Source organism: Taudactylus pleione, unplaced genomic scaffold (assembly GCF_031769625.1).
Source record: "Taudactylus pleione unplaced genomic scaffold, aTauple2 ptg000278l, whole genome shotgun sequence".
Lineage (NCBI taxonomy): Eukaryota > Metazoa > Chordata > Amphibia > Anura > Myobatrachidae > Taudactylus > Taudactylus pleione.
In genome coordinates this window covers 404,941-431,875 of record NW_028284680.1, presented here as the reverse complement: position 1 = coordinate 431,875, position 26,935 = coordinate 404,941, and the positions used below count along the sequence as shown (strand labels likewise).

At 44.7% G+C, this 26,935-nt stretch overlaps 1 protein-coding gene across 1 annotated transcript in view; it reads left to right on the top strand.

Annotated features, from left to right (window-relative positions):
- LOC148513469 (uncharacterized) overlaps window positions 1-26,935 on the top strand; it is a 466,228-nt gene that overhangs the window by 239,347 nt on the left and 199,946 nt on the right. The window contains exons 65-71 of the mRNA XM_088481822.1: window positions 761-912; window positions 10,728-10,896; window positions 10,988-11,096; window positions 11,176-11,321; window positions 16,510-16,635; window positions 16,728-16,907; window positions 18,087-18,311. Coding sequence (XP_088337948.1) covers window positions 761-912; window positions 10,728-10,896; window positions 10,988-11,096; window positions 11,176-11,321; window positions 16,510-16,635; window positions 16,728-16,907; window positions 18,087-18,311 — 1,107 coding nt within the window. The remainder of the gene's footprint in view (window positions 1-760; window positions 913-10,727; window positions 10,897-10,987; window positions 11,097-11,175; window positions 11,322-16,509; window positions 16,636-16,727; window positions 16,908-18,086; window positions 18,312-26,935) is intronic.

Sequence of the window (26,935 nt, the reverse complement as noted above, 5' to 3'; positions counted from 1 at the left end):
CTGCTCTTCTCCTGGATGGGAAAGACGTCATGATGTTTGACGACTCTCCCAACACATGCTGCGGGGGGAGCCGGCACACGGAGCTCATTAGTGAGCGCCAGCCTGCTCCCTCCGCGGATGACGCAGCAGCCAATGAGAGTCTGTCTGACTCTCATTAGCTGGCTGCTATTACAAACACACAGATGCCGCTGGCGGATGTGTGTTTGTAAACTGTGTAGGGCAGAACGCTATCACTGCGGTCTGCCCTACACTTGTGGGTCCGGGGGACTTGTCCACCCCTTGGCTACTGGTGGCACTGCCGGGCGGCGCCCCCCCTTTGGTCGGCGCCCCTGGCGAGTGCCATCCTGGCCAATGGGTAGATACGCCCCTGAGTTGCACCTTGGCAGCACCATGCTGCGCCGTGGGCGGGGCAGATGTAACAGGCACATAGAGATTTATAGTTGGGGAGGGGCAGGTCCTAGCTTAGTTCCTAATTACAGAGTACATAGAAAGCTGTCCAGTAGTTACAGTATTTACTACGTACAAAATCAGCTTTCCTGTCCTGTCCCCGTCTCCTCACATTGCAACACAGTTTGATTTGCTCCTAACATAGTATGAAATTGTGCCTGGGTATTCACAAGATGCTTATGCCAGGGGCTTACGATGAACGAGAGCAGGTATTTGCCGCTAGACCCCGTATACCAGCCCTGAGCCCTGGTTGTATAATGACAATAAGGTGGACTGAAACCGATGAACTTCACTGACCACTTGTAATCTGTAGGTGGCTCCTCGCTGGACAGCTGTGTGCCATGTTATGCCGGGCATTTCTGTGCCAGTGTTGGTCTTAGTTCACCCACAGGACTGTGCGCCACTGGATTCTACTGTCCAGGAAATTTCACTAGTACCAGCCCCACAGCCTTCCTGTGCCCAAAGGTAATGGAAACCATTGTACACGTCGTTTAAATGCTAGACCGTATCACCTACTGCAGAGGTACCCAAACTCCGCCATTACAGTGCAGGTTTTCCTGATATCCATGCTTGAGCACAGGTGGCTTAATTAGCACCTTATTCAATTTGATTTAACTATCTGGGCTCAATCAAGAATATCCTTAAAACCTGGACTGTAATGGCTGAGTTTGGGAATCGCTGATCTACTGTGCGCTCTATGATATTTAATTTTATAATCGCTAAAATAAAGATCATCTAGCTTCAGTCAGACAAGACCTGGCCAGTGTGGTCTCAGTAGATTTTTCTACTGGTAAAAGTAAATAATGTATTGGTTAATTTTCATGATGTTCTTTTGGCCACTTTAGGGGCTAGTGACGGAACAACCACGACTGCCAGGTCTGTAGCCTTTACAGTGCCAACAATGCCTCAGCGTTACTGGGCCGTGGCGTAAGAGGCTAGAGCGGTATCGCTTCACCTAGACTTTACCATGGGACAAATCGATGCCCTCTTAAGCCCATAGTTGAACCCCAACTGTGACGAGATGTATATCCATGTTGTGTATTGCTATAACCATTAAATGAGCAGAAGATTATTATCTATATCCTGTGGCAGCACAGAAGCCATACTGTCAGCATGGCGGCATACCTTCATCACCGGTACCGTTCTAGCCTGGCATTCAGCCAGCTTCTGATAATAGCGCTATGTGTCAGCGTGGAGAAAGGCAGCAGTAACACGACTGACACAGTGGTGGAATGCATGACTTCTAAGGAAGGTGGCTACTGTGACGGAGGAGTGAGACAGTCTTCCAACAACCATTCAGTGCCTCTTATGGGCTTAGCTGGTTTAGTGTACAGTGTAACTGGTGTAGTGTACAGTGTGTAGTGTAGCTTGTGTATTGTACAGTGTGTAGTGTGGCTGGTGTAGTGTACAGTGTGTAGTGTACAGTGTGTAGTGTAGCTGGTGTAGTGTACAGTGTGTAGTGTACAGTGTGTAGTGTAGCTGGTGTAGTGTACAGTGTGTAGTGTACAGTGTGTAGTGTAGTGTACAGTGTGTAGTGTAGCTGGTGTAGTGTAGCTGGTGTAGTGTACAGTGTGTAGTGTACAGTGTGTAGTGTAGTGTACAGTGTGTAGTGTTACTGGTGTAGTGTACAGTGTGTAGTGTAGCTGGTGTAGTGTACAGTGTGTAGTGTACAGTGTGTAGTGTAGCTGGTGTAGTGTAGCTGGTGTAGTGTACAGTGTGTAGTGTAGCTGGTGTAGTGTAGCTGGTGTAGTGTACAGTGGGTAGTGTAGTGTACAGTGTGTAGTGTAGCTGGTGTAGTGTAGCTGGTGTAGTGTACAGTGTGTAGTGTAGCTGGTGTAGTGTAGCTGGTGTAGTGTAGCTGGTGTAGTGTACAGTGTGTAGTGTAGCTGGTGTATTGTACAGTGTGTAGTGTAGCTGGTGTATTGTACAGTGTGTAGTGTAGCTGGTGTAGTGTACAGTGTGTAGTGTAGCTGGTGTAGTGTACAGTGTGTAGTGTAGTGTACGGTGTGTAGTGTAGCTGGTGTATTGTACAGTGTGTAGTGTACAGTGTGTAGTGTAGCTGGTGTAGTGTACAGTGTGTAGTGTAGCTGGTGTAGTGTAGCTGGTGTAGTGTAGCTGGTGTAGTGTAGCTGGTGTAGTGTACAGTGTGTAGTGTAGCTGGTGTAGTGTAGCTGGTGTAGTGTACAGTGTGTAGTGTAGCTGGTGTAGTGTAGCTGGTGTAGTGTACAGTGTGTAGTGTAGCTGGTGTAGTGTACAGTGTGTAGTGTAGCTGGTGTAGTGTAGCTGGTGTAGTGTACAGTGTGTAGTGTAGCTGGTGTAGTGTAGCTGGTGTAGTGTACAGTGTGTAGTGTAGCTGGTGTAGTGTAGCTGGTGTATTGTACAGTGTGTAGTGTAGCTGGTGTATTGTACAGTGTGTAGTGTAGCTGGTGTAGTGTACAGTGTGTAGTGTAGTGTACGGTGTGTAGTGTAGCTGGTGTATTGTACAGTGTGTAGTGTACAGTGTGTAGTGTAGCTGGTGTAGTGTACAGTGTGTAGTGTAGCTGGTGTAGTGTACAGTGTGTAGTGTAGCTGGTGTAGTGTAGTGTACAGTGTGTAGTGTAGCTGGTGTAGTGTAGCTGGTGTAGTGTACAGTGTGTAGTGTAGCTGGTGTAGTGTACAGTGTGTAGTGTAGCTGGTGTAGTGTACAGTGTGTAGTGTAGCTGGTGTAGTGTAGCTGGTGTAGTGTAGCTGGTGTAGTGTACAGTGTGTAGTGTAGTGTACGGTGTGTAGTGTAGCTGGTGTATTGTACAGTGTGTAGTGTACAGTGTGTAGTGTAGCTGGTGTAGTGTACAGTGTGTAGTGTAGCTGGTGTAGTGTACAGTGTGTAGTGTAGCTGGTGTAGTGTAGTGTACAGTGTGTAGTGTAGCTGGTGTAGTGTAGCTGGTGTAGTGTACAGTGTGTAGTGTAGCTGGTGTAGTGTACAGTGTGTAGTGTAGCTGGTGTAGTGTACAGTGTGTAGTGTAGCTGGTGTAGTGTAGCTGGTGTAGTGTACAGTGTGTAGTGTAGCTGGTGTAGTGTAGTGTACAGTGTGTAGTGTAGCTGGTGTATTGTACAGTGTGTAGTGTAGCTGGTGTAGTGTACAGTGTGTAGTGTAGTGTACGGTGTGTAGTGTAGCTGGTGTATTGTACAGTGTGTAGTGTACAGTGTGTAGTGTAGCTGGTGTAGTGTACAGTGTGTAGTGTAGCTGGTGTAGTGTAGCTGGTGTAGTGTACAGTGTGTAGTGTAGCTGGTGTAGTGTAGTGTACAGTGTGTAGTGTAGCTGGTGTAGTGTAGCTGGTGTAGTGTACAGTGTGTAGTGTAGCTGGTGTAGTGTACAGTGTGTAGTGTAGCTGGTGTAGTGTACAGTGTGTAGTGTAGCTGGTGTAGTGTAGCTGGTGTAGTGTACAGTGTGTGAAGTGCACATCCAGGCAAAGTATCGGCACAAGTCGGCTTTACTGGTGTTGGGTGAGAAGCTGGATGGCAAATAATACTGTTCCTGTGGGACCCCAGATCAGAGGCGCTGCCCATTTACTATGTAGGAGACTGGCTGGATCTGTTTTAACTATACTGGAGACTTGTGAAACCCACTAACACATAAAAGTGATAACATCTATAAGTGACTTTGTGTTAACAGAATAATAAACCATTAAGCAATCACAGGAGATGGGCTGCAAGATTAATACTGAGATCGAGCGGCTGTAATCCTCTAATGAGAAGTAATATGATTCAGCTGGATAATTGTTATACACAAGAGGATTCTAAATGACCAAGCTAAGGCCCTCATTCAGAGCCGCACGCTCTGAGCAGAGCGCACGCTCTGAATGAGGGCCGCCCTCCATAATTTTGGAGCGTCCTCCTGGACGCTCGTATAGCTGTGGGTCACCACCCACAGCCTATACGAGCGTGCAGTTTGATGGCCGCGATGGTCGTGACCATCGCCATTGCGAGCCGGAGCCTGCGGTTGAGGTTTTCAACCGCAAGGCCCTGGAGTGATTTTGGCTCTATCAGAGCCAAAATCACTCCCACTGACATCACTAGTGATGTCAGTGGGCCGGCTTCTGACGGTAGGCGTTCCCTTGGGAACGCCCCCGGCAGGGAGGCACGCCCCCGGCACGCCCACCAAAGGGGGCGTGCTGTCAATCAACATCGACAGCACGCCCCCTTTGATCAGACACAACGAGCGAAGGAAAGTCCTTCGCCTGTCGCGTCTAGCGCATGCGCACGACGGAGCTCCCTCCATCGTGCGCATGCTCAGTGCAGACCATCGACCCACTTGCGAGCGGACAGCCGCTCGCGAGTGGGTCTGAATCAGGCCCTAACTCTCTTACGCTGAATTAGTTTGAGGTCTTTATATATATATATATTGGGTATGAAATGCCGACGACCAGGAAGCCGTCTGACTAAATCCCGGCACCGCAAGTTTACTTTCGTTCGGGAAGCCGTCTGTCTAGATTCCAGCGTTGGGATTTCGACGCCTGTCTTTAGTCCCGCGTTGGTATTTAGACGCCGGGGTATCCCATATTTATATATATATATATATATATATATATACACACACATACAGATGTGTCCATATACATCTAGCCTCCTAGCGCCTTAAACAGCCCTAGTTGCGCCATGCCGTGGCGTGAGTCGGTAGCGCCGAGTGTCTTTTCATGCAACCTTTTCCCTACAAATGCGTCTAGTTCGCACAGCAGTGCCGGATAGAACGCACATACAGCTTCTGCTAATTAACGTGATATGCGGCATGTCTGTGTTCTGTGTGCGACTGCGTCTGCATGTGAAGCGCTACGTTACAGTGTCACAGCCGCTGACAAATGAGCACCGGCCAGGGCCTAATGCCCAAATACTCCGTGGGCCTACCGCCAGATATAGGCTCAAATCCCAAGTGGTCTAGTAGGACTTCTAGTAGGACTTCTTACGCTGGGTACACACCTGTACAAAAGTTGGGCCGTTGTTTCTATTTCAACCCGTTCCTGCGATATCACAAGTGTGTGTACAGTACCACCTGTTCCACCATGTATTGTCAAAAGAAAACTGGTCGTATTGAGGGATCACATCTTACGTTTGCGCCTTTTATTATTCATCCGATTCGGCGGTCCAGATCTGACCAGAGGTGCAGTGTATAGTGTACGCACCTCCCACCATTCTTGTGACTCTACACCAGTATGATTGTATAGGTGTGTACGCTCATATCGTCACTGTGGTCGGGACTGTAGTGGATCTAATCATCGCATCGAAAGAATGATCACAAAGATTTGTACCCAGCTTTAAAGATCAGATCAAGTCAGAGCCCAAAGGTGCCCCCCTGGCTCATTGGGAGAGGCTGCAGGCTTACACCACTGCGGGTCCTCAGTTTGCCCCTGACTGACAGCCATTGTCCTCAATGCTCTACCACATCTCTGAAGTCTTCTGGCTTCTCCTCACCATCTTCTGACTTCATGGTCTCTGCTGGTTTTCTTGCTTCCTTGAACTTCTCCCTCCACCAACAACTGCAGAATGGCCTCTTCCCGCTTACAGGCCAATGCTGCTGCCACTTCCCGCCACAAACCCTGATTGGCTTACCAGCTGCACCAAATTTGAAAGTGGGCACACTGATTGGCAGAACTTTGAGTTCTATCAGATGTAAACTCGCCAAAGCAATGCCACAAATCAGCGGTCTCCTCCAATGACCCCCGCGCTGCTGCAGTAATGAGTAAGACCCTCAGTATCCCCCACCCAGTCTCTGGGGTCCCGCTCCACGCTCGCTACGGGCACCCAGTCACTGAACTTGCTGGAGTAACCTGATAATGCCGTCACTGTGAGGGGAATGTGCCTTATTGCACATTGCTAATTACACATATTAGTGATGTAATAATAGGTGACGTAGCTCACTGATGAATGGTAGCACCCAAGTTCTGTCATCCGTTCATTGCTCCCTAAGGCCTTATGCAGACAGCTAATTTGCACTTGTGTAGTTGTGCAATGCCATTAAGAGAGATAAAGTTTATATCAATGAATAGGACAGACCTGGAATAAAATACATACATTTGGTTCTATCCATAAAGGAGTAAAGAGTATAGAAGTGAGGGTAAATGTCCATTCATGTATAGTAGTTAGTGCAGATGATTACACTGTAGAACAGCTCCCCTCTCTACTATAGCCAGGAATAGTTTTAATCACCTGTTGCTAAATAGTGACTTGTCCTTTCCGTGTCCTACTCCTTGCAGCATAATGCGGTTCTGTCTGGTATTTATGTGATTCCCATTTAGATAGAGCTGTTCCTGGTATAATTGCAAGGTTCATATTTATCCAAGTCCCTCCCTGAGACACGAGAAACAGCAGACACCGAGTACCTGGAACGCCTGAATGTGCCGGGAATGGCTTCCCATAGAATAACACTGCTAGGCCAAGCACAGGGGCGGCGCAATTATTTGTGTATTAAAGAATCCACAGAGATAATAAATACAACACTGGCTGATTTATTGTGTCATTAAATCTCCAAAACATTCTGTAATACAGTACAAATGGCTTCTCCTGCTGTGCAGACGATTCTGGACATAGATTTCTGATGTAACAAAACATAGTTACATATATAACGAGGGCTCATCATGTAATTATTACTGTAATTATTGTATATGCAGTGTGGGATTCTATATTTCATCACCTCTCCATATTTAAGGGGAGATGTACTAAGCCTTGCATGGAGATAACGTGAGCAGAGATAAGGTACCAGCCAATCAGCTCCTACAGGGGTCTATGTACTAAGCCCCGCAGAGAGATAAAGTGGAGGGTTACCAGCTTCTATAGGGGTCTATGTACTAAGCCTTGCATGGAGATAATGTGAGCAGAGATAAGGTACCAGCCAATCAGCTCCTACAGGGGTCTATGTACTAAGCCCCGCAGAGAGATAAAGTGGAGGGTTACCAGCTCCTATAGGGGTCTATGTACTAAGCCTTGCATGGAGATAATGTGAGCAGAGGTAAGGTACCAGCCAATCAGCTCCTACAGGGGTCTATGTACTAAGCCCCGCAGAGAGATAAAGTGGATGGTTACCAGCTCCTATAGGGGTCTATGTACTAAGCCTTGCATGGAGATAATGTGAGCAGAGGTAAGGTACCAGCTAATCAGCTCCTACAGGGGTCTATGTACTAAGCCCCGCAGAGAGATAAAGTGGAGGGTTACCAGCTCCTATAGGGGTCTATGTACTAAGCCTTGCATGGAGATAATGTGAGCAGAGATAAGGTACCAGCCAATCAGCTCCTACAGGGGTCTATGTACTAAGCCCCGCAGAGAGATAAAGTGGATGGTTACCAGCTCCTATAGGGGTCTATGTACTAAGCCTTGCATGGAGATAATGTGAGCAGAGGTAAGGTACCAGCCAATCAGCTCCTACAGGGGTCTATGTACTAAGCCCCGCAAAGAGATAAAGTGGAGAGTTACCAGCTCCTATAGGGGTCTATGTACTAAGCCTTGCATGGAGATAACGTGAGCAGAGATAAGGTACCAGCCAATCAGCTCCTACAGGGGTCTATGTACTAAGCCCCGCAGAGAGATAAAGTGGATGGTTACCAGCTCCTATAGGGGTCTATGTACTAAGCCTTGCATGGAGATAATGTGAGCAGAGGTAAGGTACCAGCCAATCAGCTCCTACAGGGATCTATGTACTAAGCCTTGCATGGAGATAACGTGAGCAGAGATAAGGTACCAGCCAATCAGCTCCTACAGGGATCTATGTACTAAGCCTTGCATGGAGATAACGTGAGCAGAGATAAAGTACCAACTAATCAGCTGCTAAGTGTCATGTCACAGGCTGTGTTTGAAAAATGACACAAGCTGATTGGTTGGCACCTTCTCTCTCTCCACTTTATCTCAAGGCTTAGTGTGGCCTATTCATTGGGCGGTATTCAATTGTTACTGCTTTTCGCGCTGATCGCAGCCAAAGTGGTCGGGTTTAGCCGCGTACAGTATATCGGCTTCCCTCGACCAAAGTGCTGGGTGCGATTGCGAAAATTGCCGTTTGGCGCCCAAACAGGTCACTCTTCGCCCATTTCAGCTCGCACTCCCCTGGGGCTGCGAGCTGAAATGAAGCGCTGGCAGCTGATCGCACCTGACAGGAGCAACAATTGAATAGCTCCATCGGGCGCGAAGGGGGCTGGAGATTGAATTCCGCCCATAGTATCTTAATTAAGTTTCTTTTTTTTTCAAAACAGTTCCCTACTTTTAGATAAGGGATCCGCTCATTATACTGGTAACACAGGAGATATCGCAGGTTACAGTCCTGCTGCGTTACTTTCCACACTCCTAATGCCATTCATCCAATTCAGAAAATGATATATTTCGGAATGTGATGGGGTTACTGTATAACAATTTTCATAATGATGGATCCCTCCGGTACAGGGGCGGAACTAGCGGAGGTGCAGCCGGTGCATTGCACCGGGGCCCGCTGTGGTGCAGGGGCCCATAGCAGCTCCTGCACCGCCGCTAGTCTCCCGGGCCCCACACGTGTAGGGCGGACTGCAGTGATAGCGTTCTGCCCTACACAGTTTCCAGCGGCGGCTGTCCATTTGTTATAGCGGCCAATGAGAGTCACACAGAGTCTCTTTGGCTGCTGCGTCGTCCACAGAGGGAGCTCCGTCTTCCGGCTCCCTCTGCAGCGGGTGATGGGAGAGACGTGTCGTCATGACGTCTCTCTCATCCCATGGTGCAGAGCGACAGCGGGCCTGGAGGAGTGTCCGGATAGCGGCGGTTGTCGTCAGGAGCGGGGATCAGGTAAGTTGTGTTTTTTTTGTTTGTTTGTGTAAGGGGGCACTTGCACAGCATATGGGGGGGCGCTACTATGGGGGCACTGGCACAGCATATGATCTACTGGGAGCACTTTATAGGGTGGGGGGGCGCTACTATGGCCACTGTATAGGGGGGGCGCTACTGGGGGCACTGTGTACGGGGGGGCTGGCCACTACTGGAGTCACTGCATAGGGGGTTACTACTGGGGGCACTGCATCGGGGCGATTACTACTGGAGTCACTGCATATGGGGGATTACTACTGGGGGCACTGCATAGTGGGACTACTACTGGGGGCACTGCATAGTGGGACTACTACTGGGGGCAATGCATAGGGGAGCTACTACTGGGGGCACTGCATCGGGGTGATTACTACTGGGGGCACTGCATAGGGGGCTACTACTGGGGTCTCTGCATAGGGGCGATTACTACTGGGGGCACTGCATAGGGGGGCTACTACTGGGGGCACTGCATAGGGGGTTTACAACTGGGGGGGTCTACTACTGGGGGCACTGCATAGGGGTTATCACTACTGGGAGGACTACTACTGGGGGCACTGCATAGGGGGCTACTACTGGGGTCTCTGCATAGGGGCGATTACTACTGGGGGCACTGCATAGGGGGGCTACTACTGGGGTCTCTGCATAGGGGCGATTACTACTGGGGGCACTGCATAGGGGGGCTACTACTGGGGGCACTGCATAAGGGGGGCCCAAAGCATATTCTTGCACCTGGGTCCACCACTCTCTAGGTCCGCCACTGCTCCGGTATTTAGGTAGAACTAAACCTAATTACAGTATCTCTATATATTTGTAAGTAATAATGAATAGACCCCAGTGCATCTATCTCTTATGCTGGGTACACACTGGCAGATATATTGGCCGATCAATTGATGGGCATTATATATTGTGAGCTCGGCCAGTGTGTACCAGCGACATGTCTGTGACCGACGTCATTCACAGACATATCGCGTCGACTGTGCTGCACAGCCGATGCCCAATATATCTGCATCGTGCTGTGTGTACGGGCGGTCGGGCGATTGCCCATATACTTGCAGCAGAGGCCGTGGGGAGGGGGGCGGCTACACTACCCCACCCCCCTCCCAGCAGCAGCACCCGCGGCCATATGGCAAATGATTGTAGGTCAGTATGTATGAACAACCATCATCTGCAGATATATATGTTATGTGTGTACCCAGCTGTAGTGTTATACTAAGGACACCTCAGTATAAGTCTTTCATACTAATTCTATCACTGTGACAGTACCAGGGTTTGTCTCTGGGCACATAGATATGTGTATCCGTACATTGGTATAAGTAATTGTCCACCTTCTTCCTGTCTTTGGTGAGATATACTCTCAGCAGTACCCGCAGTATGAACACAATATATATATATATATATATATATATATATATATATATATGTCATATACGTATTCAGAATTCTGCTTTTCCATAATAGAGTTCTATGTTCTAAGCTCCCTCTTCTGCTCCATTCAGGGTCACTTCTGTACTGCTGGCTCGTCCCATCCCACCCCCTGCCCCACTGGACACTTCCAGCCGAACGCTGGCTCTGATTCCTGCATCCTCTGCCAGCCAGGATTCTATTGCCAGGAAGCAGTGGCCGGTCACCCACAGCTCTGCCCCCCACACTCCTACTGCCCTGCGGGTATGTATGGGCAGGGGCTCAGATACCCGCTCCCTGAGGTGAGTACTGGGCACTGAAGTGTCTTCATTTATTGTTACATTGTATTCTTTAGGGGCACTTTTTCCATTACTCTGCCCAAATGGGACATTTACCACTGTGGAAATGGGTGGTCTACGAGAAAAGGGAGAATGCCCACCTTGTCCTCCAGGGCAGTACTGCCGGTAAGTACTCAGTATGAATGTAGGGTAAAGGGATAAATGTATATTTGGCTGTACACTTACTGTGTTTTCCGATGCGCAGGGGAGGTAAGCTGCTGGGGCTGTGTGCGGCCGGTCACTTCTGCCTGTCCGGCAGCTCAGAGTACACTCCCTATGTCCAGAACTTCAGCCGCAGCTCTCTGACTGAGTGTCACTGGGGACAGATGTGTGCCGGGATCTGCCCGCCTGGTAATAATCCACCACTAGCAGAACGTCGCATGTGTCTAATACAGTTACATTGTGCTCGCCTGCTGCTGTGCAGAGGAAATGCAGAATGTATAAAACCGCTAATGTATATATTATGTGTGTGTGTCTGTGTATATATATATATATATATAGCTCTGGCCAGCTGGTGATTACATTTACAGTATCGACAGTTATTATGTTGATATTGTTGAAATGTCAACATTGAACATGTCCACATTTGCAGAATATATATGTGAGATGTAGACATCCTGCATGTAGCAGAGGGTTAGGGTAAAGCTGCAGCGGCGGAGGGTTATGGTTACACTGCGGGAGGGTTAGTGTTGGGCACTAGGGGGAGGGTTAAAGATACTCACCGAGGGACCTGCTGCAGGAACAGCCGGAAGTCACCGTCAGCTGAACGCCGGACCTGGAAGACCCTGCTGAAGCCACCAGACCTGCCGATCCAGGTCACCACTTGACCACCAGGAACGTTTTGCCAACGTTCTAATCATTTCAACATTGTAATAATGTTGACATTTCATCAGTGTGGACATGATGAGTTACCATGTGGTCAGTGTGGACATGATGAGTTACGATGTTGTCAGTGTAGACATGATGAGTTACGATGTGGTCAGTGTAGACATGATGAGTTACGATGTGGTCAGTGTAGACATGATGAGTTACGATGTGGTCAGTGTAGACATGATGAGTTACGATGTGGTCAGTGTGGACATGATGAGTTACGATGTGGTCAGTGTGGACATGATGAGTTACGATGTGGTCAGTGTGGACATGATGAGTTACGATGTGGTCAGTGTAGACATGATGAGTTACGATGTGGTCAGTGTAGACATGATGAGTTACGATGTGGTCAGTGTAGACATGATGAGTTACGATGTGGTCAGTGTAGACATGATGAGTTACGATGTGGTCAGTGTAGACATGATGAGTTACGATGTGGTCAGTGTGGACATGATGAGTTACCATGTGGTCAGTGTGGACATGATGAGTTACGATGTGGTCAGTGTAGACATGATGAGTTACGATGTGGTCAGTGTAGACATGATGAGTTACGATGTGGTCAGTGTAGACATGATGAGTTACGATGTGGTCAGTGTAGACATGATGAGTTACGATGTGGTCAGTGTAGACATGATGAGTTACGATGTGGTCAGTGTAGACATGATGAGTTACGATGTGGTCAGTGTAGACATGATGAGTTACGATGTGATCAGTGTAAACATGATGAGTTACGACGTGGTCAGTGTAGACATGCTGCATGTCAACAAACTCATGTCGACATTATCAATGTCAACAAAATATACCAAGCCAGATCCCAGACCCCTAGATTCTGGAAAAGCCAATCTAGGGGGAGTGTCACCATGCACATGGATAGGGAGCTATTGTTTGTACAGTCCTTTTCCCGCACCCATAATCTGGGTCAGCTGGGGCCATGGATAGCCAGATGAAAGCCCCTCCCCACAATAGTCACCACCTGCCACTCCATTGTACTGTGTGTGTTTTATGTAACGTTGCGTCAGAAAGTCTGCAGGGGAACACGCCTCAGCCGCTTCTAATGATGAGTGATCAAACACTGAGGTTTTACTATCTTCCTTTGTCATCTCTGTAATTGTATTGTGCTTGGAGACCTGTCAGAGTACAATTACGCTTCAGTATTCTGTTATTTATACTGTCAGTTGTCACCACATCATTTTATTCTATGCGGCGTATGTGCTGCTGTTAATTCCATCTGCCTGGAATATTGCCGCGTGTTCATCTCCTATAGACGCCAGCATGAGGCTGAATGACGGAAAATAAATAGCTGGGGGCTAATTGAATGTAATTGACCTGGAGCTGAGGCGTAATGCGCTGTAAATCACAGGCGGTAAGGTGCATTGTCAGCTGGTGCTGGCAGAAGACAGGGACATTCATTAATACTTCCCATAATGATCGGTAAAAGACTTCTGCTCATCCCGTATATACCGGCTGTAAAAGCCTCAATGTACAGATAGGGCCGATTATTAGTCAGACACATGTGCCAGCGCTTTTATGTTACTGCGCAAATATACCCTAAAGACTCCTACAGCGCATGTGTTACACAGAGTCTACGCACACAGGAAAAGTGCTGGGCACTGGCTACAGAGACGCGCAGAGACGGTCCGTCCAATGGGCGTGTTATCGGAGTGCCGTGGGGGTGAGACCAAAGCCGTTGCGTGCACAGGGCCTGATTCTGAAGTGACCGCAATGGCGATTATAGACGCAAAATGAGCAAATGTTTGCCATTGCGCATGCGTACAAGCCACACTGCGTGCTCAGCGATCGCATTGTGATTACGGACGCACAGAGGAAGCCATCACAAAGTGAGTGATAGGCTGTCAGCGTTCGGGGGGTGGTAACCGGAGTGGGGGTCGTGAGAACGCAGGCGTGTCTGTCCGTTTGAACGCGGTGTCATGGGCATGCATAAATTGACCACTGCGATTACATAAGTAGCACGAGACCTCTCTGCGTGCGAGGAAATTGCAGTATCTGCGGAGTGTACCTTATGTTTACATGAGCAACAATGGACTAGACACCACGCTAGATATCTGCATTATTCCAAAGCAATTATATCACCAGGATAATTAGCCTCTATTTAATAATTTTTTTTAATTATATGTAATTTTGGTACATTTTTCCCTTTCTTTTGTGGATACCATTGGTTTTATGTGGAAGTTTGTGTCTGATCATGATAGGATCTAATAAAAGTTAAGAGTGCCCCCAAACATAGGAGTCATCTTTTCTCTCTTTTTTCTGTTAGGTAATATATAGAGGGGTATTCAATATGGGGAGCGAAAAGTCCATGCTGGACTTTTCGCTCCACATCGGAGATTTTCCTGGGATAAAGTATCGGGCGTGCGCCGGCTTTATCCCCGTATTCAATATGAAACCTACGAAAACGGGAAGCTGCGAAGTGGGATCTGCGTAAATAAACAAATTTTTCCTGGAATAAATTGTAGGACCCCCCTAAAGTTGTAAAAACACGGGGGATCACTATGGGTACCCCCATTTTAGCCTGCAAATGAAAGTCAGGGATTTAAATAGCCGCAGCAGGTGTTTTTTCCCGACATTGAAGAAGTGATGCAGAAGAGCACTTAGGTTATTTTTTTCGTTTTTTTAAGTGGTCCCATCAAATTTGGGGTATATGAAAATGGGTACTAGCATATTTTTATGTACCTAAAGTAAGTTTTTAAAACTTCTGCAACTATGCACCTGCCGCTAATAATCTATTCTAGAAAACACCTGCCGCTAATAATCTATTCTAGAAAACATCTGCCGCTAATATCCTATTCTAGAATACACCTGCCGCTAATAATCTATTCTAGAATACACCTGCCGCTAATAACCTATTCTAGAATACACCTGCCGCTAATAATCTATTCTAGAATACACCTGCCGCTAATAATCTATTCTAGAATACACCTGCCGCTGATGACCTATTCTAGAATACACCTGCCGCATACTTGCAGAATAGCCCTGAACCTATTTCCCTATTTTTAAACACTTTTTTAGACATTTTTTTTTTCACCCCAATTTTTAAATGAATTTTTTGGGGTGTCCCTATTTTTTTTTTTTCAACTTTTTTTTACACAGTTATTTTTAAAATGTCATTCCCAGGGGTGCAGGCTATTTTTTTTAAGCCTGCACCCCTAAACCCCAATTCTGCACTTTTTTTCGCCACCTATTCAGTGGTGAAAAATTATCCCCGTTTTTTTTCAAAGACTTTTCGAACCTGCGAAAAGTCTTTGAAATTGAATACGATGTAAAACCAAAACCAGCGAAAATGACGTCATCGGTGTGAAACATCGCAAAAACTGAGTTTTCGCTCCATATTGAATACCCCTATTGGACTCTAGAGGAGCACCACCGGAGATATATCTGCATTACCGTCTCTGGAAATATCTATCATTCCAGATGGAGTAATTACCGGTTATATAATTATCACGCATGTCACACGAGACATGCGTGATAATCATATAACAAGTGTTGTTACATGAGACATGCGTGATAATCATATAACAACACTTGTGCACAGACCATCCCCAAAATAGTATCTGTGGCTAGTCAGGCTTGTTATAAATACTGCGTGACTGGTACCGATGTTTATGCAGGAGAGCGTCATTGGATGGATATGAGAAGGCGGCAGTGGGCGTCTTTATGATGGCTGTGCTTTGGTAGGCAGTTGCATATTTTAGCAACTGCGAGCCGCAGGTAATTGCAGTTGCGATTGCATTAGCATCCGCTGCTGAATCGGGCCCACAGATGGTTCAGTTTGGAGGCCGTACTCAAACAGTAGATTTTCACCTGCCATAGGGCTGGTACAAATTTCGATGGTCCAACCAATGGTATAGTGTTGGTGAACAGATGCTGACTGCAACCGAGAGTTGTCTCCAAGGGAAGGAAGAGGTCTAGGGTGCAGCCTTTCCTTTCAGAAGACCCAACACCCCAGGTACCTTGGCCATGCTTCTTATGACATGCTTACACCCCTAAAGTGGTGCATTCTCGCCCACTTTTTACCACAAAACCTGAATGTTGGTAGCTGTGTTATGATATAGGCAGTTTATAGAGTGTGTAGCCTGCCGGGTACTCTGGTGAAGTTGGATTCTTCAGGATTGGGAGGGGGTTTAGGTCTCTCCAAGTACTCAGGTATCTGAGAGCCAGAGATTCATAATCTAAATGACTAATGACTGGCCATCGGCCTCACTGCTTCTGGCGTGATAAATCCAGACTGCTCCTAAGGGGTCTTACTCAGTTCATTCACTAAACTCCCTGGAACCTTATTGGACAGAGTACTCAAGATTCCTGTAGAGACCACCATGTTTTGTGTCTTCCCCAATAACGTAATGAATAAACAAAGAAAGCCTCCTTTACAGGATTAAGCCCCTATTGCTAATACTGATGAGTACATGTATATTTTTGGATTACCGGAGAAACACCTCTATTGTTTTTGCTTATGTCTATATGAGGTACAGTACGAGTAAAATCATAGTTTCCTTCCAAGACAACTTGTGTTATATTACAGGAACCTCATGGTTAATTGAATCTTCATTGTGTTCCTTTTTTTTTACCCCCAAGATACATTTTAGGGAATTGATAAAGAAATATTTTAATTTGGTTTCACTTTATTTGCACCTGTTTTATCTCCTTTTATCAGGTTTCTATTGCGAAGAGGGCACCATATTGCCAAAACCATGCCCTGCCAACACAGTGAGGGCTTCCCCAGGAGGCAGGCACCGGGAGGACTGTGGGCCATGTCCTTTGGGACACTGGTGCATAGAAGGTGATGTTTGTTTCATACTGTACGTTGCTGAAGGTGGGGTGCTCTGGTATCGGCAGACATGCTCAGTTATAGATATTTTTTTCCTCACCTAGGGAACCCTGTACCCATGCTGTGCCCATCTGGTCATTTCTGCACTGGAAGGAATCTGACCAATGCCAGTCACACAGCAGGAGCTCAGGAATGCCCTGTTCATACTTACCGAACACTTCCAGGGGCAGAAAGAGCAGGAGACTGCCAGACCTGCCCCCCGGGCTATTTCTGCAGAATACCAGGTGGGCAACTTAAAAAGAACCATTGTTTACACACAGCAAAGGCAGCAATTCTGTGGGTTGACTTAAAATTAATTCAATTTATAGGGCAACACTGTCGCATAAAGCTGATAACTGTACACAACATTGCATTAATAGGATTTGTAGATTTTATTTTGAGTAGTACGTTGGAAAAAGGTCCGCACTCCATTAAGTGCTGCTTTAAGAGAAGGTCCTTACTCCATTAAGTGATGCTTTAAGAGAAGGTCCTTACTCCATTAAGTGATGCTTTAAGAGAAGGTCCTTACTCCATTAAGTGATGCTTTAAGAGAAGGTCCTTACTCCATTAAGTGATGCTTTAAGAGAAGGTCCTTACTCCATTAAGTGATGCTTTAAGAGAAGGTCCTTACTCCATTAAGTGATGCTTTAAGAGAAGGTCCTTACTCCATTAAGTGATGCCTTAAGAGAAGGTCCTTACTCCATTAAGTGATGCTTTAGGAGAAGGTCCTTACTCCATTAAGTGCTGTTTTAAGAGAAGGTCCTTACTCCATTAAGTGATGCTTTAAGAGAAGGTCCTTACTCCATTAAGTGATGCTTTAAGAGAAGGTCCTTACTCCATTAAGTGATGCTTTAAGAGAAGGTCCTTACTCCATTAAGTGATGCTTTAAGAGAAGGTCCTTACTCCATTAAGTGATGCTTTAAGAGAAGGTCCTTACTCCATTAAGTGATGCTTTAAGAGAAGGTCCTTACTCCATTAAGTGATGCTTTAAGAGAAGGTCCGTACTCCATTAAGTGATGCTTTAAGAGAAGGTCCGTACTCCATTAAGTGATGCCTTAAGAGATGGTCCGTACTTCATTAAGTGATGCTTTAAGAGAAGGTCCTACTCCATTAAGTGATGCTTTAAGAGAAGGTCCTTACTCCATTAAGTGATGCTTTAAGAGAAGGTCCGTACTCCATTAAGTGATGCTTTAAGAGAAGGTCCTTACTCCATTAAGTGCTGTTTTAAGAGAAGGTCTTTACTCCATTAAGTGATGCTTTAAGAGTAGGTCCTTACTCCATTAAGTGATGCTTTAAGAGAAGGTCCTTACTCCATTAAGTGTTGCCTTGAATATGAGAAATAAACATTTATTTAATAATTATACTTATTATCACATTGTTAAGTTTTATTGCTGCTGTTTTTTATTGCTGTAATCATTATTTAGGTATCATCAGGTATGAAGACTATTCATGCCCGCCAGGGTACTGGTGCCCAGGAATGAGTGATCCCTTGACCTGCCCTGCTGGCACTTTGAGGACTGAGCCAGGTGCTGCGTCTGTTCAGGACTGTGAGCACTGCCCTGCAGGATATTACTGCCCTGATCCGAATGTAACCCTGGAAGCAAACACTATGGGAATTCCCTGCAGGCCTGGATATGAGTGCCCACCTGGTGTGTAAGCAAACGTTTTGGCGCTGTTCATTGCGGTATTCCTCATAATGGGATGTGCTTTCAGTGACTCTGCCAGACATTTAGCCTAAGAACAGTACTTCTGAATGGGTGATGTTACACTGTGTGGTGTGGGCTATTTCTTGCATTCTTTTGAACAGACGGAAAAGATAAATGTTACTTACACTTAAAGTGAAATTGAAGAAATCTAAATGTATTTTATACTGTTACATATTCGGTAAAGTTTAACCACATAATCTGGAGACTCAGGGGCCTTTTCATCATTACTAAAAACTCGATGGAGGTAATTAGGTTTAGAGCTGGCATGGAGTTCTACCTAATTACCGGAAGAATTCATCATTCCTCCTCTCCATATGTATCTATTCCGAAAAGCTGTCATTTTTGTGATGACAGCTTTTCGGGAAATAGATATTTTCCCTGTCTATACCTACCTTACCGCAGCTGTAATCAGTGCTCTACCTTACCGCAGCTGTAATCAGTGCTCTACCTTACCCCAGCTGTAATCAGTGCTCTACCTTACCTCAGCTGTAATCAGTGCTGCGCATGCACTGTTACATTCACAAATTCGCAGCACTGCCTATAGCTGTGGTAATTCTGCCTCCCCTCCCTGTCCCCCACCTACCTGGCCACTGCAGCAGCTGCTCTGACACTCTGTTCTCCCGGTAGAACACAGTAAAGTTTAGAAGAAAAAAAAAAAAATTTCTAAACTTTACTGTGTTCTGCCAGGAGAACACAGTGTCAGGGCAGCCACCATAGCCAGAGGAGAAATTAATGCAGGAGGACTTAACCAGGAGATATCAGTGATATATATATATATATATATATATATATATAAATCAATAGAAGAAAACAGCGCCAAATTTGTCCACTCTGTTTAACGTGAAATACCTTTCACAAGTGTGTGTTTTTTGTTTTTTTATTGGTAAATCTAATAGAAATATAATAGAAATATTATACATATATATATATATATATATACATATACTATTTGTATATGTAGCACTCCCTTGATAAGTATAAGGTGTCTGCTTGGTCAACAAAAAATGGTGGCCATGGCTAGGCCACCTTGGTACAGGAAACAATATGACATTATAGCTGACCACAAGCGCCTCCTAGTGCATATACAGTGAACCAATTAAACCTGTGCAAATCTCGCAACCTGTGCAAAAACAATTTTTTGTGTTTATATCCTTGTCCTTATCCAGGACCGTGACATACAAGTGACTTTGTGCAATAAATACAACCGTGTAATATATATGAATAAATATATTTAAAACTGCATAAATAATGTGCATAAATTTTTTTTAATTAAATAAAACAATTCATAGACAACACACAATGACATAAATACACAGAAATAATGGATAAAAAGCTAGTACTAAAAGATAATAAATAGCGATTTTTAGTGAAAAATAAATATATATTTTCTAAAATAAATCGGATTTATAGCTTATCTTTTCCAGCAGTATTTTGGGAAGAGTTCATAAAGTGCAAGGTCAGGGTCCCCAACGCGTTTCGTCCTCTGGACTTCATCCCCTTGGATATAAACACAAAAAATTGTTTTTGCACAGGTTGCGAGATTTGCACAGGTTTAATTGGTTCACTGTATATGCACTAGGAGGCGCTTGTGGTCAGCTATATTGTCATATATATATATATATATTATGATATCAGTGATATCTCCTGTGGTAAGTGTATTCATTAATACTACAAAAACGGTAATTAAAGAAAATGTGTGTTGATGAATAGGCCCCTGAGTCATTCTTATAGTTCCCTTACCCAGGAATATCGTCCTGTATTTCACAGCCATCCTTGCTCCATTCTTTGCTCCAACTCCCTGTTAAATCTATCTATCCCAGTCCAGGTGGCTAATGTAGAAAGCAGACCTTAGTCCTAGTGGCTATTGTAGAAAGCAGACCTCAGTCCAGGTGGTTAGTGTAGAAAGCTGACCTCAGTCCATGTGGCTATGTAGAATGCAGACCTCAGTCCTGGTGGCTAGTGTAGAAAGCAGATCCCAGTTTTGGTGGCTAATGTAGAAAGCAGATCCCAGTCCTGGTGGCTAGTGTAGAAAGCAGATCCCAGTCCTGGTGGCTAATGAAGAAAGCAAACCCCAGTCCTGGTGGCTAATGTAGAAATCAGACCTCAGTCCTGGTGGCTAGTGTAGAAAGTAGATCCCAGTCCTGGTGGCTAATGTAGAAAGCAGATCCCAGTCCAGGTGGCTAATGTAGAAAGCAGATCCAGTCTAGGTGGCTATGCAGATCCCAGTCCAGGTGGCTAATGTAGAAAATAGACCCCAGTCCTGGTGGCTAATGAAGAAAGCAGACCCCAGTCCTGGTGGCTAATGAAGAAAGCAGATCCCAGTCCTGGTGGCTAGTGTAGAAAGCAGACTTCAGTCCTGGTGGCTAGTGTAGAAAGCAGATCCCAGTCCTGGTGGCTAATGTAGAAAGTAGACCCCAGTCCTGGTGGCTAATGTAGAAAACAGACCCCAGTCCTGGTGGCTAATGTAGAAAACAGATCCCCAGTCCTGGTGGCTAATGTAGAAAGTAGACCCCAGTCCTGGTGGCTAGTGTAGAAAGCAAATCCCAGTCCAGGCAGACTGAAACAGGTTTTGTTCAGAAATATCCCTGTATTTAGCACCATCCATCTTTCCCTCGACTCGACTCAGTTTCCCAGTCCCTGCTGCTGAAAAACATCCCCCCAGCATGATGCTGCCACCACCATGTGTCACTGTGGGGATGGTGTTCTTGGGGTGATGGGATGTGTTGGGTTTGCTCCAGACATAGGGTTTTCCTTGGTGGACGAAAAGTTACATTTTAGTCTCATCTGACCAGAGCACCTTCATCCATACATTTGGGGAGTCGCCCACATGCCTTTTGGCAAACTCAAATTGTGTCTTCTTATTTTTATCACTAAGTAATGGCATTTTCCTGGCCGCTCTTCCATAAAGCCCAGCTCTATGGAGTGTACGGCTTATTGTGGTCACATGCACAGATACACCAGTCTCTGCTGTGGAACTCAGCAGCTCCTTCAGGGTTACCTTTGGTCTCTGTGCTGCCTCTCTGATTAATGCCCTCCTTGCCCGGTCTGTGAGATTTGGTGGGTGGCCCTCTCTTGGCAGGTTTGTTGTGGTACCATGTTCTTTCCATTTGATGATGATGGATTGGATGGTGCTCCGGGGGATCATCAAAGATTTGGATATTTTTTTATAACCCAACCCAGAATTGTACTTCTCAACAACTTTGTCCCTGACGTGTTTGGAGAGCTCCTTGGTCCTCATGGTGTGATGCCTCTCGCTTAGTGGTGTTGCAGCCTCTGGGGCCTCTCAGAAAAGGTGTGTTTATACTGACAGATCATGTGACACTTAGATGTCACACAGGTGGACTTCATTTCACTAATTATGTGACTTCTGAAAGTAATTGGTTGCACCAGAACTTTTGAGGGGCTTCAAAGCAAAGGGGGTGATTACATATGCACATGACAATTTTTAGAATTTTTAATTTATAAAAATTATTTTTTATATATATTTTTCTCTTTTCACTTCACCAAATTTGACTATTTTGTGCAGATCCATCACATACAATTCAGATAAAAAAAATAAAATAAAACTACAGGTTGTAATGTAACAAAAAAGGTAAAAAGCCAAGGTGGGGGTTGAATACTTTTACAAGGCACTGTATATCTAAGCAGCTGTGATTAGTGACAATACATAAATGCTGTGAATCCCTCGTTCCATCCTATATCTAAGCAGCTGTGATTAGTAACAATACATAAATGGTGTAAATTCCTCGTTCCATCCTATATCTAAGCATCTGTGATTAGTAACAATACATAAATAGTGTGAATCCCTCGTGCCATCCTATATCTAAGCATCTGTGATTAGTAACTACATAAATGGTGTAAATCCCTCGTGCCATCCTATATCTAAGCAGCTGTGATTAGTAACAATACATAAATGGTGTAAATCCCTCGTGCCATCCTATATCTAAGCAGCTGTGATTAGTAACAATACATAAATGGTGTAAATCCCTCGTGCCATCCTATATCTAAGCAGCTGTGATTAGTAACAATACATAAATGGTGTAAATCCCTCGTGCCATCCTATATCTAAGCAGCTGTGATTAGTAACAATACATAAATAGTGTAAATCCCTCGTGCCATCCTATATCTAAGCAGCTGTGATTAGTAACAATACATAAATAGTGTAAATCCCTCGTGCCATCCTATATCTAAGCAGCTGTGATTAGTAACAATACATAAATAGTGTAAATCCCTTGTGCCATCCTATATCTAAGCAGCTGTGATTAGTAACAACACATAAATGGTATAAATCCCTCGTGCCGTCCTATATCTAAGCAGCTGTGATTAGTAACTATACATAAATAGTGTGAATCCCTCGTGCCATCCTATATCTAAGCATCTGTGATTAGTAACTACATAAATGGTGTAAATCCCTCGTGCCATCCTATATCTAAGCAGCTGTGATTAGTAACAATACATAAATGGTGTAAATCCCTCGTGCCATCCTATATCTAAGCAGCTGTGATTAGTAACAATACATAAATGGTGTAAATCCCTCGTGCCATCCTATATCTAAGCAGCTGTGATTAGTAACAATACATAAATGGTGTAAATCCCTCGTGCCATCCTATATCTAAGCAGCTGTGATTAGTAACAATACATAAATAGTGTAAATCCCTCGTGCCATCCTATATCTAAGCAGCTGTGATTAGTAACAATACATAAATAGTGTAAATCCCTCGTGCCATCCTATATCTAAGCAGCTGTGATTAGTAACAATACATAAATAGTGTAAATCCCTTGTGCCATCCTATATCTAAGCAGCTGTGATTAGTAACAACACATAAATGGTATAAATCCCTCGTGCCGTCCTATATCTAAGCAGCTGTGATTAGTAACAATACATAAATAGTGTAAATCCCTCGTTCCATCCTATATCTAAGCAGCTGTGATTAGTAACTATACATAAATAGTGTCAATCCCTCGTGCCATCCTATATCTAAGCAGCTGTGATTAGTAACAATACATAAAAAGTGTAAATCCCTCGTGCCATCCTATATCTAAGCAGCTGTGATTAGTAACAGTACATAAATAGTGTAAATCCCTCATTACATCCTATATCTAATCAGCTGTGATTAGTAACAATACATAAATGGTGTAAATCCCTCGTGCCATCCTATATCTAAGCATCTGTGATTAGTAACTACATAAATGGTGTAAATCCCTCGTGCCATCCTATATCTAAGCAGCTGTGATTAGTAACAATACATAAATGGTGTAAATCCCTCGTGCCATCCTATATCTAAGCAGCTGTGATTAGTAACAATACATAAATGGTGTAAATCCCTCGTGCCATCCTATATCTAAGCAGCTGTGATTAGTAACAATACATAAATGGTGTAAATCCCTCGTGCCATCCTATATCTAAGCAGCTGTGATTAGTAACAATACATAAATAGTGTAAATCCCTCGTGCCATCCTATATCTAAGCAGCTGTGATTAGTAACAATACATAAATAGTGTAAATCCCTCGTGCCATCCTATATCTAATCATCTGTGATTAGTAACAATACATAAATAGTGTAAATCCCTCATTACATCCTATATCTAATCAGCTGTGATTAGTAACTATACATAAATAGTGTAAATCCCTCGTGCCATCCTATATCTAATCATCTGTGATTAGTAACAATACATAAATAGTGTAAATCCCTCGTGCCATCCTATATCTAAGCAGCTGTGATTAGTAACAATACATAAATGGTGTAAATCCCTCGTGCCATCCTATATCTAAGCAGCTGTGATTAGTAACAACACATAAATGGTATAAATCCCTCGTGCCGTCCTATATCTAAGCAGCTGTGATTAGTAACAATACATAAATAGTGTAAATCCCTCGTTCCATCCTATATCTAAGCAGCTGTGATTAGTAACTATACATAAATAGTGTAAATCCCTCGTGCCATCCTATATCTAAGCAGCTGTGATTAGTAACAATACATAAATGGTATAAATCCCTCGTGCCATCCTATATCTAAGCAGCTGTGATTAGTAACAATACATAAATGGTATAAATCCCTCGTGCCATCCTATATCTAAGCAGCTGTGATTAGTAACAATACATAAATAGTGTAAATCCCTCGTGCCGTCCTATATCTAAGCAGCTGTGATTAGTAACAATACATAAATAGTGTAAATCCCTCGTTCCATCCTATATCTAAGCAGCTGTGATTAGTAACTATACATAAATAGTGTAAATCCCTCGTGCCATCCTATATCTAAGCAGCTGTGATTAGTAACAATACATAAATGGTATAAATCCCTCGTGCCATCCTATATCTAAGCAGCTGTGATTAGTAACAATACATAAATGGTATAAATCCCTCGTGCCATCCTATATCTAAGCAGCTGTGATTAGTAACAATACATAAATGGTGTAAATCCCTCGTGCCATCCTATATCTAAGCAGCTGTGATTAGTAACAATACATAAATGGTATAAATCCCTCGTGCCATCCTATATCTAAGCAGCTGTGATTAGTAACAATACATAAATGCTGTGAATCCCTCGTGCCGTCCTATATCTAAGCAGCTGTGATTAGTAACTAACTATACATAAATAGTGTAAATCCCTCGTGCCATCCTATATCTAAGCAGCTGTGATTAGTAACAATACATAAATGGTGTAAATCCCTCGTGCCATCCTATATCTAAGCAGCTGTGATTAGTAACAATACATAAATGGTGTAAATCCCTCGTGCCATCCTATATCTAAGCAGCTGTGATTAGTAACAATACATAAATGGTGTAAATCCCTCGTGCCATCCTATATCTAAGCATCTGTGATTAGTAACAATTAGGGGTGTGCACCTGCCACTTTTCGTGTTTTGGTTTTGGATCTGGATCTTTCTTCGTGTTTTGGATCTGGATTGGTTTTGCCAAAACCACCCTTCCGTGTTTTGGGTTCTGGGTTTTGTGTTTTGGATCTGTATTTTTTTTTAAAAAAGCATAAAAACAGCTAAAATCACAGAATTTGTAGGTTTTTCTGCTCCTATGCTATTATTAACCTCAATAACCTTAATTTCCACTAATTTCCAGTCTATTCTGAACACCTCACACCTCACAATAGTGTTTTTATGTCCAAAAGGTTGCACCGAGGTAGCTGGATGACTATGCTAAGCGACACGAGTGGGCGGCACAAACACGTGACCCATCTAGGCGTGAAACTGCAGTGGCAGACAGGATGGCATTGAAAAACTAGGCCCCAAACTGTACATACTGCAAAGAAAAAAAAGAGGTGCAAGATGGAATTGTCCTTGGGCCCTCCCACCCACCCTTATGTTGTATAAACAGGACATGCACACTTTAACAAACCAATCATTTCAGAGCCAGGGTCTGCCACATGACTGTGGCTGAAATGATTGGTTCGTTTGGGCCCCCACAAAACAAGCTGGCAATTAATCTGTCCCTGCACAAACTGGCTCTACGGAGGCAAGATGTCGTCCTCATCCTCCTCATCCACCGATTCCTCACCCTCTTCAGTGTTGTGTACATCCTCATCCTCACAGAGTATTAATTCGTCCCCGCTGGAATCCACAACCACAGGTCCCTCTGTACGTTCAGGAGGCTGGTCTCCCTGGAAGAGTTGATAATTCATTTTATGAACATCATCTTCTCCACATTTTGTGGAAGCAACCTCCTACGCCTTTCGCTGACAAGGTTCCCGGCTGCACTAAACACTCTTTCGGAGTACACACTGGAGGGGGGGCAACTCAGGTAAAATAGAGCCAGTTTGTACAGGGACCTCCAAATTGCTTCTTTTTCCTGCCAGTACAGGTACGGACTGTCTGACATGCCTACTTGGATGCTGTCACCGATGTAATCCTTTAACAGACAGACGCACGCTTGACGCTGCTACTGTGTTGATGCACGTGCGGCTACAGCCCACACAATTCACAAAGACAGAAAAAAAAAGAAGAATATTTTTGTTTGTGGAGCGCACTTTGAGGGTTACACCACTCTTTAACAGACAGACACACGCTTGTCGCTGCTGCTTTAAGGATGCAGGTGCGACTACAGCCCACACATTTCACAAAGACAGAAAAAAAAAGAAGAATTTTTTTATTGTTTGTGGAGCGCACTTTGAGGGTTACACCACCCTTTAACAGACAGACGCACGCTTGTCGCTGCTGCTTTGAGGATGCAGGTGGAATCTACACGGATTTGGAACCGGGGACACACTACCTCCATCAATTGTCTAAATCCCACTGCACTAATGGCGGATACCGGACTCACGTCTAACACCAACATAGCAGTCAAGGCCTCAGTTATACTTTTTGCTTCAGGATGACTGCTGTCGTACTTCATCCTCATCGCTAGGGACTGTTGGAGGGTCAATTGTTTAGTAAAAGTAGTGGTGTTCCTACTTCCTCTCTGGGATGATGAACAACTCCCAACAGCAGCAACAGCACTAGGAGGAAGTGGATCTTGATCTTTCCCTATTTTATTTTTATCAGAGAAAGTTTGGTCCTCCATTTATGTTATATTGATATATACGTGCGGCTAAAGCGCACACAAACACAGAAAATA